Below are 17088 nucleotides of genomic sequence, written 5' to 3'. Positions count from 1 at the left end.
TTGAGGCAGCATAGCAATGGTCTTCTGGCTGAAAGGGGAATTTCTACCTGATTGAAATGCACACAGCCTGATTAGAGAAATGTATGATGTAGGTGAATGACCTTGAGAAGGAGCTCCAATAGAAGTTGGAGGACAGGGAGGCACTGGCACAGAAGATTAGACGAGTGGAGTATGAGAAGAAGAAAAACTGGTGGAGGGGAATTGGAGGAAAAGATGAAGGAACTGGAAGTCAAGGAAGAAAGTGAAAAGACTAGCGGCAAAACAGGAAGGAAGAGAAACAACTGGTGAAGAATTGAAAGAATTAGAGAGAGAAGAGACAAAAGTTGAGGAAAACATGAAGGATAACAAAGAAATGAAGAGTTATTAGTGGGACAAATTATCAGGGGGCAAGAAAAAACTGAAAAGAAAATGAAAGAAAAAGAGGAGCGTAAGCTGATAATCTCCTACATCCTCCACTCCTCCCCCACTTCACCACTTCCACTTCCCCTTCTGTTCCATATCTGTCCCTTTCACCCCGTCCCGTCTCCTCTCTTTCTGTTTAAATCCTCCATTTGTGGAGTTTCCTGTTCTCCCTGCACAGGTTTTTACCTGGCAAGCTCCGCTTTCCTCAAACGACTCAAAACTCAAAACCAAAGCAAGTGAAAATTCATATCAATTGTTGAAAATCTAATTCACAAATAAAGCACATTGTCAATCAAATAAAAAAAAGTATACCGTACTGATCTATACAGATGAAATGCAACTTTATCACACTCTGCATTGTGGTCTTTGAACATTCAACCCAAAAAAAGAACAAACGCATAAAGCTCTGAAGTGTAATATTCTCCATTAAACGTCAGAGGAACGTTTGATAAGTTAACACTGGGAGCTGCTTCTTTGTCGTCGACTGACAGAAAATAAATCACAAAACATTTTGACAACCGTTTGACTTTTCCATCCTTTATTTCTTACCTGAAAAAATATTCAAACCCATTTTTTGAAATCACAGAAAACAGGGCAAAAGTGGAGAGTGAAAAAGTGATTATTAGATCCCATTTTCTTACGGCTGTCTACAAGAGATAGCTGTAAATTAAAATGAATCGACCTCTTAAAATGCTAGACTGCGCTATCAAAAAATGGAACTCTATATTTTTCTAAACATGCTGAAAAGCTGGAAACTTCTTACATCGAGCCTTGAGGTGTGCCAACGCAATCTCCAACACTGTTTCTCCTTCTGTGAAACAACAGCTGGGGTTACTGAAGTATTTCATTTGTGTGATAATCAAACTTAGCTCATAGGCCTTAAGTGGGGTCCTCAGTCACATGCATGGATTCCACCTTTAGATGCAATTGTGAGACCTACAAGTTGTGTTATGGAGTGTTTCTTAAGTTCTAAGATCCGTTGCTTTGCTCTGAAATGTACTCAATGAATCCTTTTTCTTCAGGCCGATGCTAACAGAAATAATTGCTCTTGAGTAATTCATGATGCATTATTTCCTGCTGAGCACTGAGCGGATGTCATAATTATTTATAGAACACTTCAGGATTTTCCACGTTTCTGTATAATTATGAACAACAACGAGTCCCAAAAGTAACAGAACCCAATTATACAAGAGGACGAAAATGTTATGGTTGGGAAATGACTGAAGGACAATGTTCAGACATTACATATCTGCAGGTGACAAAAACAAGTGAGCCTTTGCTCCCAGCATCAGGTGTGACACTCACGTGAGACACTAACTGCAACTAAACACTTCCAGCAGCTAGGTGACCTGTGTTGGTCCTCCGTTTTAGGGGACGTGGAAACGGTCCTGAATTTCTTCCGTTTATAAAAATATTTATCGCGTGGAGAGGCGATCGATCCCTTTTTCCTTCACTAAAAGAGCACACACAATCGCAGCTGGTTCTCATCCAACTTGTTGAAAGCACCTGAATAATACAAGTCCCTACGTTTGTGTGTCTCACACACGTTTGCCGCTCACAGATTTGTATTATTGGACAATTTTCCTGAAACATATGTGAACAAGTGTGTTATATTTTTCTAATTTATTAAGTTCTTTTTATCTGTATTTTGAAATTGATGCAAAAATAAGATTACCATCCATATCTATAGAGAAATCAACCACATTTACAAACTTTACATCACTATAATGGTGTGCTGAATGTTAAAATTGTACTTTCGCCACTAAGCCTGAGGGTGGCAGCTTTGTACCGTTGCTCATAATCGACTCGTCTGGCCTCCATAACAAACTCTGCCCCATTCTTTTATCCTGAAAGTGTTCCACAAAGCTTTCTGGCAGCGAGCAAAAGCTGCCTTCCTTTTTCCTCTGCAGAGGACAGGCTGACTGTACCAGCCTTCTGTTCATCCAAAAAAACTTGTGCTTTTCCCCGTTTACCCACCAAATGGCACCCTCTGCACTTTCCTGTAGGCTGATGGATGGATGACAAGCTTCTCTCTCCTGTGCGACTTGGCGAACTGTGATGAAATACCAGCTGTGCGACACGAATACTCTTTGGTGTGCTCTGGCGTGCTGACTCAGATCTCATTAAGATGCACAGAAGCGAGCAGCTGAATGATTTTCAGAGCAAAACGATAAAAATAGAGCAGAGAAATAGTTTTTTAGGGGGTGGCGAAGCGTTGTAATATGAATACTGCGAAATTATATTTTTCCAGCAAGACAATAAACCCCAAATGAGAAGGGCTTTTACAGTTTGTGGCGCTTTCTTTTTTTTTCTAAGCAAAAAATAAAATTGGTTCCCTGCAGTTATCTTTCAGCCATCCTATGAATCATGAAACATGATTAATTCATCTGCTGCCATCAAACTGCGCTGAGGGTGCCTAACCTCCTGTTTCTGCAGCTGCAGGGAAAATTAGGCTGTAATCAGTTGTGTATCTGCTCCTTGATCTTTACTGCGACCAGAGGAAATCCCACTGAACTTTGTCTTGTTTCTGTTTGAACGGTGCAGATGTTGGGCTCTGGCCCTGTCCGTTTGAAGAACGTCTTGTAAGACGTCTGCCTGAGCAGTGTGTTGCGGGAAAATTGTCTGTGCAAAGATTCTGAGGTTAATGGTAATTTCATACTGGGCTTAAGGTAGATTGTCTGCAGGACAATCTGGTGGCAAAAAAAGATGTAGGTATCATTCATTCATTATTTAGATACCGCTTAATGTATCAAGGCATAATAAAAGAAAATCCATCCTGGTTCTTACCAGGTCTTGAAATGAGGTAAATACAATGTCAATGTGCAACAAAAAAAGAAAAGAAGTGTGAGAAGAAATAAGAACGACCAAATGATTTCACAGAATGGGTAACCGGCTTTGGCAGCAGTATTCATTTTCTGCGTGATGTTATCAGTCATCACTGTGGAGGAATTTTGGCTCGCATCGTTTTGCAGCATTTGCTTCAGGTCATTGAGGTTTGTGGGTATTTATTTATTCATAGCTCTCTTATGGTCCTGCCTCATCTTATTAATCAGGTTGAGGTCTGGACTTTTGACTGGACCACTGCAACACCTTGATTGTTTTTCCTTTCTCAGACATTCTGTTATAGATTTGCAGCTAACCGCCAAAACGTCTGCTCTCACAGAGCTGCTCACACCTGCGATGATCAATAGTCAGTGCCACAGGATTAGCAGCACCTGGCTGCTGCTGGCACTCTTAATTCCCATGGAAGCAGTAAGGGTGGACTTGTTTTTCAATGCTTCTTCATTTTTGGCTTTTAAATAAATAACAACGCAGTGTAGCATGTCATGTGTTGATGCAAATGTTAGGTTGTATTCTCACGTGTATATTGTATATATCAGGGGTCCCCAACCTTTTCAGCACCAAGGACCGGTTTGGTTCTGCAATTTGTTCCTGCGGCCCGGTCGAGGGGGGGGCGGTACCGGTCCGCGACCCGGTGGTTGGGGACCCCTGGTATATGTTATATATTATAATATTTAAAGCCATTATTTTGAAATTGCGCCACAATTTGGAGACACGTTGTTTTGGCAGATTGCTGAACCTCTGCCCAGCATTACTTCTGAGAGACTCTGCCTCTCTCAAGTGCTCTTTTTAAGACTCAGTCGTGTTCCTGACCTGTTGCACGTCGATATAATTGCAACATGTCCCTCCAGCTAATTCTGTTTAGAAACATTGACCTTTCCAGCTTTTTTTATTTTGAGTCATGCTGCTGCGATCAAATTCAAGATGAGCCGATGCATTTGACATCATTCGGTAAAATGACTTTGAACATTTGTTTTATTGTGAATAAAAATATTGGTTAATGAGATTTGCAAATCATTGCATTCTGTCTTTATTTACGTTTAACATGTAATCATCATAATCGTTTTTAAAGTTATATCATGTCCAGATATGTAAAACCTTAGAACTAAAAGGTTGTTTTTTTCTTTTTGAATGTAGAGTCTTAAGACTGCACAAAAGTGGGATTGGGTGTCTTTAAGTTCTCCACAACAAACATGTGTAACAAGCGTAACGGCTAGTGTTTCAGAGCTACTTGACAATGCAACCCCACCATATTTAGCATTTCTTTGTCCAGACAAATCTGCATATGCTGACATTTCTAATCAAGCTCTGCTTAATAAGTGAACCTTTTGTGAGCTGTTTTGTTAATCATGGCCATCAATGAATGAACTTACAATCTCTGACAAATAGTGACAATGTTAATGCTAAGTGTGATCACACATCATGCTGACTGATGATGAGACCTTGCATATATTTTTTAAAAACTGACACGTTTTCACTGATAGACGCGTAAAGACCAACGTTTCTCTGTAACTGAACCCTTTTCAGCAACACAGTTCTGGTGTTGATATTTAGTTTTATCTCTCAAGCTGCCTGTTAAATGCACGCATGTATAGTTGCAGTGAAATGTACAGCTGCGTATCTGAGCCGAGTCTGCAGGATTTGTCTCCGTCTGGATGTTGAGGATGCAGCCTCACAGTCCAGCACTCCTCGTCTCCCTCTTTCTTTTTTGTCAGCCGTAATAGAATCAGGTGCTGTTAAGGCCGCAAGGCAAGGTCACTGGCATCATCTCTCAGCGCCAGCAGGGGCCGTTCGTCAAAACCACTTATGATTTAGAGCTTCCACTGCAATAAATAACAGAGTGACTCAAGTTGGCTACCAGTCGCTGTGCCGGGGTTAAAGAATCTATAAATTGGGAGCGTTTCCTCATCCTCGCACACTTGTTTTACTCAACAGACACTTCAGCCTGCTGCCACGTCCCCGGCTCGGCTCGGCTTTTAAGTTAGAGCAGCCACTCTTAAGAGTAATGAGCATCCGTATTAACTTCCAGGCACAGAAAATTAATGCAGAGTCACCCTTCAGCAGCCAGAACCGCTGAACGGTAAAGGCCGCCGCTGGAGCCGAACTGATGCCGGTGCCCAGAGAGATGCGAGCCGCGCATACGCAAACAAATTTAAAGCGTAATGACTTTCATGGTGATTGTGACAAATGCAGACTGCCTGCAAAAACATCTGCGCCATAAACACGAGTAGCTGGAGCCGCTGGGGAAAAACAAAGAAGCGAGTTTTAAATCACATGTTGACTTTAATGTACAAAAGACCACTGAGCAGCGGCGTGCTCTGCACATACAGAATTCGTTTAGTAAAAGGGGAGGTGTGACATTCAGCACAACAGGACAAGATGCGCAGCTGTGGCACCAAGTGTCTTTATTACACCTCTTTATCATCTGAAGTCATGGTACAAAAAGAAGCACACAGTTACACATGGTATGTTTAGTGGGCATTGTACACAGCATAATGCAGTAACACTTCATACAGATTTCCTATTCATCTATATACATAATATACAATACATTTAGAACTTTATTTGGAATGTGTCCGTTTTTCATTTTTACCCTCAGCCTGAAATGACACGACTCTGAAAAGATGACACTTCTTCTGCCGAGGCCTAAAGAGAATTACTTTAAATAAACAGGCAGGCGGGTTTTAAGGGGAGGAAAACAGAACGATGCAGCAGCGTATTAGCCCTGAATAAACATCAGCACAGCTGTAGGGAGTAGCCGGCCTGCCCATCCCAGCTTTTTAGATGTCATGCTGGCAAATTTGGGAGGCTTTTCAATCTCCAGTGGCTCCTGGGGCACTTGGCTTTTAGCTCGCAAGTGCGAGCGTGTGCAGCCCGTCATGTTCGGACGTAAAGTGCTTCCTGTGGTCTCCATTAGTTCCGAATCTGCCAGTTCAGACAGGATGCCTGCTTTGGCTCTCACTGTCAGTTTTCTTCTTTATACCAGATATCCACTATGCAAACCAATAAGAAATACTCGTTCAAATATGCAGCATGAAATCATTGTGGCATAGTGTGCACTATTCAGGTTTCTTGTCACAGCCCACAGTTATGTACATGCGCCTTCGTTCCACCGATTTATGCCCCCCCCCCTCATGTCTCATACTCTGTGTACAGCAGCCTCAAATCTAATAAGGCTTTGAACATGACATCAAACAAAACGTCGGCACCGTATTAATAAATTCATGGTCTCATCATAAGGTCTGTTGTTCATTTTTGTCTCAGTACCCATTCCTGCTATGAAATTAAATGGTGCATGCGTCTGTGTGTGTCTGCGTGGTGATGAAATGGGAAAATGTGGTTGAAGACAGAGCAGCAGGGAACTGAGGATGTGGAGAGGGGAACGGAGGGAAGATTTTCATTTGAGATAAAAATATACTTCTGGCAATCTCTGAGCACCCAACGCTAGCACACACACACACACACACACACACACACACAGAGGCAGTGATGAAACATATACGACGGAGAAAAATAAGATAGCTGGGAGACAGAAAAGCTAAGCAAACCCGGTGAAAAAAAAAAAAAAAACAAGCCTGTAAATAGCTGACCTTGTGCTCTGGGGGAAATTGAAAACAAATTTCCCTGCAGGGATTAACACAGAGCCATGGTGCAATTATTACTGCTCAGGCTGTAAACCTATTAAGACTGCTTAATGGGCCTCTAATTCAAAAATGAAAAAAAAAAAAAAAACAGAATAAGAAAAGTACAAAATGAAAAATGTAAAATAAGTAATAAAAGTAAAAACGGACGACAAAAGCCAAAGGCTGGGTCCCTTTCTCATTTCCCAATTCAGTTTGCAGAAGCCGGGGATCTGACCTGATGCAACAGAGAAGACATGCACACAGAAATATCAGACGAAGCTCGATGTGTTTTCGACTGAAAGATAATAAAGCACCCCACAGATCCTTCCAGAACAGCTGTTTATGATGTTGTGCTGATTATGTCAGAACTCTTTCTTTTTATCTGTCAGGGGGCAACAGCAGCAAGGCACAGCACAAGTGCACTTGCCAACTGCAGCCTTAAAATAACAGGGAATGTATTAAAATAGCATCAATATACGCTACCAGATACAGTTAGGAAAGCTGAGAGCATGAAATGAGGAGACAGTTTTGACAATCTCTCTCTGTCTCAGCTATTTGTCAGCAGAAATAGAAGCTGAGAGCAGCTGTGTAGTTTGATGCTGCATGTGTGCGAGTGAGTGCGAGTGAGTGCGTGTCCCCACTTGCCTGGAGAAAAATAATAATAATAATAAGCAAGAAAGAAAAAAAAATAGAAAAAAGACAGCCGTTATGTCAAATTCAGATAAATGCTGCAGATTCCTGTTCGCCGTGCGTGCAGATGGCAGTTTCCTCTCGTGGCAGAACTAATCAGGATGTGTAACTTAACCCTAAACTCTCCCTAAAATGTGAACGGTTTTTTGAGTGTGAAGGGTAAAATATGAGAGTAAAACCTGAAGAGTTCTCAGAGGCCTGTCTTTTGTTTCTCACTGAGGCCAGCGGGTTCACTTGGTGTGCCTTCGGTGTCAGTGATGACAACGAGGATGGTCTCTGAACGCAGTGGGTCATCATACGTTTGTGTTTTCACAGTCTGACGGCCACCACGCTCGCACCTGCCCTGCCCAGACACAGAGGGGCCACCTGGAGGACGAGAAAAGGCATTTACATGCATCTCATTTCTATGCCAGGAAAATTCATAAAGCAAAGCTTTCTGTGATTTTGCACCAGGCCAAGAGTCTGCGATCAACGAGTCAAGTGTCTTTTTGCCACATGGTGGGTGTAACATCAGTACCATGAAGTTCTCTCCAAGGAAATCTTTAATTCTCTCAGAACTGAACTTGAGTTCTTTGCAAAACCAGAAACGCTGAATGATGGTTTGTATTTGCTAGATGTTTCAGGATCTGTAGGAAAAATTCAAACGGACACTACAATGCCAGGACTACTACGCTGCTTCATTTGGTTATGAAGATCATGTGAAGCGCCAGGAAAACTTCTAAAAGGAAGATTTCTTTTGCTAACTGCCTTTAGGTTAAAAATAACCTTCTAGACTCAAATAAACAGATTATTTGTGGATGGACAGGGGAATTGCTGAGCTCTGACCAACATTTTGAAAATTGGACGACACATCTGCATCGACCCAAAAAACTACTTCTGAAAAGCAGTTCAAATTGGAAACTAAATAAACAGAATCAGTGAAAAAGACTCAACATGGGGAAAGCCCAGACCAAGCATTGTGCTCGCTTACCCCGAGGGTTGAGGATCCGTTTAACGGAGCTGTTCTATGTGACATCCCACAGCACTATGGGATGAGGTGACGCAAATCAAGAGCGACACGCGTTACCATCATCAGTCATATCAAGAGTGAAAGAGAAGAAATGGCTCCGGCTTTAAAAGATCAGAAAACACGCATCTCCAAGCTCGAACGCACATCTACGTTACACTGCAACACTGTCAAGCAGAGAAAAAGATCAGCCACAGCGAGTCCATCGCCAACACACTGTGTAATACAGGCGTCCCCAGTAACATAAAGTGAAATCCTCACTCTCAGGAGAAGCGTGCCTTCATTTGTTGGGTTACCTATGCAATCTGTTTATTTATCCGCTGCTTCCACACAGTAACTTGCGCCGCCTGATTTTAAACCAAAACTTAACATTCATGTTCCCTGGAGGTCCCACAGTTGACAGATTTGAGCTGAAACGAGGAAAAGGTGCAGCCGGAACAGGACAGACAATACACCCACTGGGTCGTTTGTCTCAGTAACTGACAACGCGCACAGGACACTTTTAATGCTCTCAACAAGCTGCCTCATATCTCAGTTTATCCCCGTCGCTGTCTGCCAGTGTGAACAGCTCCCTGAGTTTTTATATATATATCCACCCACCTACAACTCTCTTGTTCTCAGCGGGGAGCATGTCTCTTAAAAAAAGGAATTTTTAAAAAGTCAGATTTCCAGAAACTTTAGTTGGAAATCCTCCGAGGCTTTGGAGGAGGTGGGGTATAAACTCCTGAAAGCTGCCATGTGAGATTGTTCTATGTTAAAACAGTACCCTCTACCTCCTGCCGCTGCAGCAGCAAGGACAACTTTAGCTTGGGGAAAACACACATTTACATAATCATGCAAACATGCCAAGATACACGGGAGAGGAGTTGTAGGAAGGTCAAGTGTCTGTAAATAACAACTTTATTGGTGTTATTTATGATGTATCTCCTGTTTTTACTGAACTCAATTCAGTGTCAGTGCACATATGAGCAACAACACACACATCAGTCTGCTTTGGATGACTGCATTACATGAGAATAGAACTTATTCGACTGTATATATTGCTTATTTAGTGTATCTTTACACGGTACCTGTGTCCATTCGTTTGTCTGAGGGTCGTAAGCTTCCACAGTATTGAGATACACCTGCCCGTCATATCCGCCCACAGCATAGAGACAGTCGCCAAGGAGACAAACACCAACAGCGTCTCTGCTGATGCTCATGGGGGCCACAGCTGTCCACACGTCTGTCTGAGGGTCATACCTGTACACATGCAGTATTAACACGAGTTTACACAACTCAATGGTTGATTAGGTCAAATACATAACGAAACGTCTCTTGTTTAGACTATGTATGACTCAAAGTTCAACACTGACGGAGCAGAGCAGTATTAAAACATATTAAAAAGAAAATCAATAAAAAGGACAGTTTGTAGTCTCAATAGGACTTTTGTGCATCAGCTGTTTTGGTGAACAATAGTCAGACACAGTGGCTTATGATAAATGTGAAGAGATCTCTGTATCCATCATCAGCAATGCTTGGCACGAAAGATTCGAACAGAAGGGCAAACATGTCAGAACGTCATCACTCAACAACCTGTACAGCCAGTTTGTCTTCTTTTGTTGTTAAACATACTACACACAATGCTTTATTCAATTTGCTTCAATGCTGCTGATAAGTATACATTGAAAAAATTGTTGGGCAGAACCAGGTTGGTGAGTTCCCCTGATCCCCTGTGCTGATTCATAACGCTAAGCTAGCCAAGTTCTAACAATAGCTAATACCTCACACGCAGACAGACCAAAGTCCTCACACCTAATTCTTGGGAAGAAACTGAAGGAGACTGAATTTATAAACCGCTAAAATGCCTCGCTATCAGTTTAAAATCTGTTTGTAGAATTTGAGAATTTGTGATGGAACACTGTTTACTAAAAATTAGTAAACAGTAAATTTGATGTTTCCTAAATGATTTTGTCACATTTCCGTAATCCAACAAACAACACACAAAAAAAGCAGTCTCACCTTTCCACACAGTCACTTAATCGAGACGCCAGGGATGAAGCTGGAGCGTCGTGACCTCCGATGGCGTAGAGGAAGCCATGCCACGTGGCCACTCCCACACCCCCACGTCTTTTCGCCATAGGAGCGCAGCTGTTCCACCTGTAAATGGAAATCTCAATCATCAGGAAAAAGTACAAAAGCAAAGCTGCCTGATCAAAGTGCAAACGCAAAAATCTGCACCATAAGCCACGGACCTCTTAGGAAACCTTAATGAAGGTACTTTATAAACAGAAGGTGTTTGTTTATGTCCTGAGAGAATTAATCTGTGGATAAATAACCTCACAAGAAGAGGGGTTTCACTAGAGGAAGCAGTAGCAGACAGGAAATAAAGCAGGGGAAGGCAATTAATTCTTGTGAAGTGAAGCCCACAGTGTCTGACCTGTTTGTGTGGGGGTCAAAACACTCCACTGATCGCAGGCAGGATGAGCCATCGCGACCTCCGACAGCATACAACCTGCAGAAGACAGAGGACGGTGTTAATCCTTCTAGACATGCTCACACAATATACTCAATATTGTCTTTTTCAACTTTCTCTGTGTGTGTGTGTGTGTGTGTTGTCCAGGCTTATGGGGGCAAAATAAGTTGAGCAAAATCACTTAACTGACACTCTTGGGACATCACAACCCTAAGCACTCACTCAGCGTGTATCTGTGTGTGTCTTTGTGCACGAGTACACTCATCCGTGGATGTGAGGCTGGGATGTTGAAGGAGGAAGTGCAAAAAGACCAGTCAAGCAAGTAATGAGCTCCATCAGGCAAAGAGCCTGGAGAATATACAACGTATACATGCCACACTCATACGCACAAACACACACACTCTACCACTGCTGGGTATGGTAAGCACAAAGCTGTGTCTCAGTATTAATTAGCATCTGTAGAGCCTTTCACTGTAGCAGCTCTCTGAGGCACTGAAAAATGAAAACAACAGAAGCTATTAGAATCAAAACGGTGAGCTGTCTTATTATAGTGCAAGCGAGGAGCTGCAGTCCTGAACTTATTAAGCCCTGCTGTTTAAATATGTGTGTGTGTGTGTGTGTGTGTGTGTGTGTGTGTGTGTGTGTGTGTGTGTGTGTGTGTATATCACAATGAATATTGTCAACTTTCCCAGTATTGTGGGACATGAGCGTATCTGTCGGGGAAGAGTGATTCTGTAGAGCAGTCTCTGTAACTCTGACAACTTATACTTGCAAACAGGCATAGAGAGTGAAACTTTGGGTCAAATCTGCCCAAACGACAAGCAATGGGTATTCTTTAATAACGGGTCAGTGCAAGAGTGACATATGGGGTGCTGCAGTATTCATACAACGCAGATCATGATGATTGGCCAGTCTCTGAAGGCAAGCAAAGAAGTTGGAATATCTTCAGACGTGAATGCATTCAGGCCGTTTTAAGTTTGCTAGAATCCTTCCTGCGATGGCAGATCTAAACTCTGAAAGAAACAGATGCATTTAATTTCAAAGAAGCTCTTCTTGGGTTTTCTCTGTCCATAGAGCATTATCCAAAAGGACTGTGGCTCATCTCTGAAAGTTTCCGTAAGCATTAGTCTTGTCTTGCTTGAGCTTTACTGTCGTCGGTGGTGTCATTCTTGGTTTAATGAGCAGCATCTGAAGCCGACACTCCAGATTGTTTCATGTTTGCCAGAAGCTCTCTGCAAGTCTTAAAATACGTTTTTTTTTTCTTAATACATTTTGCACCAACTTTGACAGGCCTATCTTACTGTGTTAGTGTCCCATCCTGGAGGTGTCCTCCTCACAGTTTAATGACTAAAACTCATTGATAACACAACAACCTGTGGAAACAGGAATTTCAAGACATACACTTCTTTTTATGTTGATGTTTTATTTTAATGTTGTTTCTATCTTTTCATTATTATTAGTTCATTATTATCATACGTTTAATCTCTTTAATAATTAGTTTGTAAATATTTTCATTACTTCATGATTCTTCTGTTATTTATGTTGCTATCACTTTTTGTTCCACTTTCCCATAAGCACGAAAAGCAGATTTTGTGTTGATAAATGTTGAATTCCACACTGAAAGAATGATGAAACATAGCTCTGATATCATTATATCAAATCTACTTCCATCAAATTAGTTTTAAATCACTCAAATTACTTGATAATTCATCATTTCAGCTTTCTTTTGCCCTGTAACATTTTTAACTAACATGCATATTCATCCACTCCATTTTTAATCACTAAGCAATTTTCCTTCACTTCCACCCCTTACAGAAACAATCAGCAATTTGTTTTATGAATTATTTATTTAGTTTTTCTTTGCCTCTGTCCCAACTTTTAAATTTTTTTTTTTAGTGCAACTTTTTGTACTTGTGTCTGTTGAATAAAAGTTCAAACAAATGAATAAATTACAAATCCAAGTTTTGTTCCTTTTTTACGTTTGTCCTAATAATGAAGCTTACATGCCACCCAGCAAAAAAGCAATATGTAAATCAATTGTCAAGTTCACTTACTTGCCATTGAGAACAGCTACTCCCACTGTGCTTCGGGGTGTAGCCATGCTCGCAACAAAGCTCCACTGGCGAGCCTGGGGGTCCCACCTTGAAGACATGGAGGAAAGAAGTTTACATCACCGCATCCTTCAGGTCTCTTTAAGAAACAGTGACCTTTTTATTAGAACCACTCTCAACCAGATAAACAGTCTCTGAATTATTGTGTGGAGAAACAGATGTCACAAATACCTCTGGTCAAAAGAAAGCATTACTGTCTGCAGGTAAAAAAAACCCCACTAAGGGTATATATATTTTTTTTGTAGTTATGGGGAAATTGCGCCTTAAGGAGAGGAAATAACAGAATCAAACAATAGAAAGTATCTTCGCACCTTTCCACGGTACTGAGGTAGCTCCAACCATCATGTCCTCCCACTGCGTACATGGGTCCCTCTAGGACAGCCACACCTGCAACAACGACCATGTGTGCATCGTCAAATCGTGGCCTCTCTCCAAAACAACCACCTTTGACGAGCTCTTGAAACTGCACTCCTTTACATCAAGGGCTGTGAGTTCATATTGTTTGTGTGCAACCAAATCCAGGGCATTAGGCATGCAGAGTTAGCAGCGTGCCGACACTTTTCACACTGCGGGGATTTATCTGCCACAACATCTGTGCTGCCAGACGTGCGTCCTATCTGTTCTCACACACATTTAGAAACTTGTAGAAGCAGCACAACACGACTCATGAAATTTTTGTCATAGTAACAGGAGGCTTGTGCGGTGAGCGGGGAGACGGGTTCAGTCTATCTGTTTTTGTGCTGCGACACTGAATTGTTTACAAAAAAATGCTGCAGAGGTGCGGCTCTGTGGCGGACGTCTGAGAAACCTTTTCAAGTGGTGGTAAATTTGAAAAAAATGAATAAATAAATAAATCTTATATTACAAAACACCCAATATTCAGGAAACAAATGCCTATCCTGTGAAAAATAGTCATTGAATTGCAAGACTACCAGGACAGAACCCTTTTCAGATTGTCCCGTTTTCTATAAGAAACAGGCGCTCACCTAAGCCGTGCCTGTGCGTGGACATGGGAGGCATGACGCTCCAGCTTTTACTGTGAGGATTGTAGCACTCCACAGTGTTCAGGGTCTTCAGTCCATCTCTGCCTCCGACCACATAAAGACGACCGTCAAGAACAGAAACACCGAACTGTAGTCTCCGTCCGCTCATGGTGGCGACCTGCCTCCATGTGTCCAGACGCAGACAGTACTGCTCAATACTTGTGGCGCCTAAAAAAAAAAGAAAAAAAAAAAAGAAGAGAAAAGTATGACTGACAACTTATGGATTGAAATGAAGCCGTCTAATCATCTGCATCGACTTTAAACACGTCACTGATAATACCTTGTTTCTTTCATTGTTTGAACATCTGATGAGTAACAGCGATGTTCCCTTTATAATTCTCTATAAATGGACATACAGTGGTATTTCCTCATATTTTGCTTCCAAGCACCCAGAATTTCTTGAAATCTTTTAAAGTGGTCTTGAGCAATTGTTCTCAAGGCTTTTTCTCAAAGTCTTTTAAAGTTTTTCTTTGGACATTGGCTTACATTTCTCCAATTTTCAATCCAGTCTGTGTACCTGTCCATTTTCAGAGGAATAGGTTTTTTTTCCCCCCCGGTTTGTTTGTTTGTTTGTTAAGCCACTTAACATCGACACGTGAATCATCCAAATATCTAAAAAAAAAAAAAAGGCACATAACTCAAAGGATGAACCAGTATTGTAACCAGTCTACTAGTAATAGGCAACTTGACAAAGAATCAATTTAAAATTGTATATTTCGGTACTTTGTAACTAGAAGCCTGTCACAAAGACACATCCTGTGTTTCTGTTTTTTTAAGTGCATCTACAAATAATGACAGACAACACAGTTTGACAGACATTTTGTCCCTACAATGTGATTCCAAAATAGCTATTAGCTGAAAACTTGGCAGACCTTGGCATGGTGTGGAATACTGTGTGTCATTAAAGAAATTGAGGAAACTGGACAAGTCACAGGCCTGGAAAAACTGTCTGCCGCAGATGAACAGTATCTTAAAGTGACGCCCTGATGGAGTAGGGAAAAAAAAAAAAAATCTAAGAAAGACATGAGACATGCTTCTGGACCTTGAGTTGATCCATCTAGAAATCATCAGAAATTGTTTCCATGGTTGTTGTCAAGAAGCCTTTCTTAAGGAAGGGAAACAGAGAAGAAATGTGCCAAATGACACAAAAAGTGGGCTGAAAATCAGTGGCAGCAGGTCTGATGGAGGGATGAATCCTCCCCAGAGCCCGGACCTCAACATTACTGAAGCAGTGTGGGATCATCTTGACAGAGAACGGAACAAAAGCCAGCCAATATATCCAAAGAAGAGCTTTCGGATGTCCTTCAAGAAGTCTGGAGAACTATTCCTGAAGACTAATGAAAGAAATTGCTAAAAAGAACTTGTCTCAGAGGGTTCAGGCAGGGCCGCCGATAGGGGGGGACAAACGGGTATTTTGTCCCGGGCCCAGGAATGGGGGGGGGCCCAAAAAAAATAAATAAAATAAAATATGCGCATTAGTCCGCAAATATGTCCAAATGTTTCAGGCACGCACGCCAATCAGGCTGAATTGATTTGAGAATCATCCCCGGTCAGCTGAATAACAGCCAGTGTAACGCGGCTCTGGTTTAACCTTATTTTGTTTAAAATAAGCCAGTATAGACATGGCAACGTGTGAAATTGCCATTTAGTTAGAGTTGAATGTAACGAATGGGTTATAAACGTGACGTTTTGGGGTAGCCTGTAACTTTCGTTTAGACTGATTTAACTTGACACTCGCCAGATGAATGGGCTCCGCCTTGTTCCCCGAACATTCTCAGAAAGTTCAGCAGACATACACGCAGGTCTGGCGATAAATAAAAGTACCCTTAACATGATTCCCTTGGTCAAGAGAAAAATGGTTGATGAAATGTGCAGTTTATGAGCTCTAAATGAATTCAGAGAATTTTGTCCCGGGCCCAGCCAAACCTGTCAGCGGCCCTGGGTTCAGGTGTGTTGGAGAATAAAGGTTCTCAGACCAAATGTTGACTTTCAAGCTCATTAGAATTGTACAAACAAAATTGCTTTTGCCTTATGTACTGTATTTTCATTTAGATTCACATACGTTTCAATACATGTCTGCACTTATTTCCCATTTTACTGGTAAAATATTAATAAATGAAAGGTGGCTTAAGACTACTGCACAGTATTGTATATTTGTCAGTAAAAATGTGGTGTTGAGTCACCTGTAGATTTTTTTTCCCCTATCCCTGAGATGGATATAATTGTCAGATTTTGTCATTTTTTTGCACAGTTTAATTTCACAATGAAAAATAACCTCAATATTGTGTGTGTGTTTGTGTGTGTGTGTGTATGTGGGAGTGAGGCTCTACCTTTGGAGGCATCCATACCCCCTACAGCAAACATGGCCCCTACGGTGGCCTTGCGAGGTCGTGTGCGGGGACTCTGAAGCGTGGGGCGGAGCTGGGGCAAAAGATGATACTTCATCCCTTCCATGAGGAGTCTCTGACACTCCACACTGTCACGGAGGAGGGAGTTGGACTCCAGGTCTGCCAAAAACTAAAACACATCAACGCATAGGATCAGGTGACAGTTACTGCTGAAACATATGCTGGGTAAATGCGTGTACCGCCCCAAGATGGGTGTAGGCCCGTGTCGGTTACCATGTTATCCCTGATTGAGGAGGTTTGAGAGTCTAAATAAGGCAGCTACCTTATTGATTGTGAGATTAGATCAGACCAATCTGTCTCTCTCCCGCAGACACACACACACACACTCACATAAGTACGCACTTATCATCTGACACACTAGAGCACTAATCTGTCCTCAACATCTCATCAGCCCTGCAGTCAATACCCTCTAACCTCATCACACACATACATACAAAGTCATACAAGCACATACACACACACACGCAGCCAGGGGCTGCAGAATGAATCCTTCAATTCACCAGGCTCGT

At 41.8% G+C, this 17088-nt stretch overlaps 1 protein-coding gene across 1 annotated transcript in view; it reads right to left on the bottom strand.

Moving 5' to 3' along the window:
- Positions 1 to 5506: 5506 nt before the first annotated feature.
- The window catches only part of klhl5 (kelch-like family member 5), a 30599-nt gene continuing 19017 nt past the window's right edge, over positions 5507 to 17088 (bottom strand). Inside the window, exons 6-13 of the mRNA XM_075462850.1 lie at positions 16502 to 16688; positions 14115 to 14339; positions 13440 to 13515; positions 13072 to 13158; positions 10982 to 11056; positions 10564 to 10701; positions 9633 to 9804; positions 5507 to 7922 (exon numbers count right to left, since the gene is read on the bottom strand). Of these exons, the coding sequence (XP_075318965.1) occupies positions 7866 to 7922; positions 9633 to 9804; positions 10564 to 10701; positions 10982 to 11056; positions 13072 to 13158; positions 13440 to 13515; positions 14115 to 14339; positions 16502 to 16688 (1017 nt within the window). The 3' untranslated portion in view covers positions 5507 to 7865. The remainder of the gene's footprint in view (positions 7923 to 9632; positions 9805 to 10563; positions 10702 to 10981; positions 11057 to 13071; positions 13159 to 13439; positions 13516 to 14114; positions 14340 to 16501; positions 16689 to 17088) is intronic.

This window comes from Odontesthes bonariensis, chromosome 4 (genome assembly GCF_027942865.1).
Source record: "Odontesthes bonariensis isolate fOdoBon6 chromosome 4, fOdoBon6.hap1, whole genome shotgun sequence".
Lineage (NCBI taxonomy): Eukaryota > Metazoa > Chordata > Actinopteri > Atheriniformes > Atherinopsidae > Odontesthes > Odontesthes bonariensis.
The sequence above is the reverse complement of the archived record's forward strand: the minus strand, read 5'-3'. Positions and strand labels throughout refer to the sequence as shown.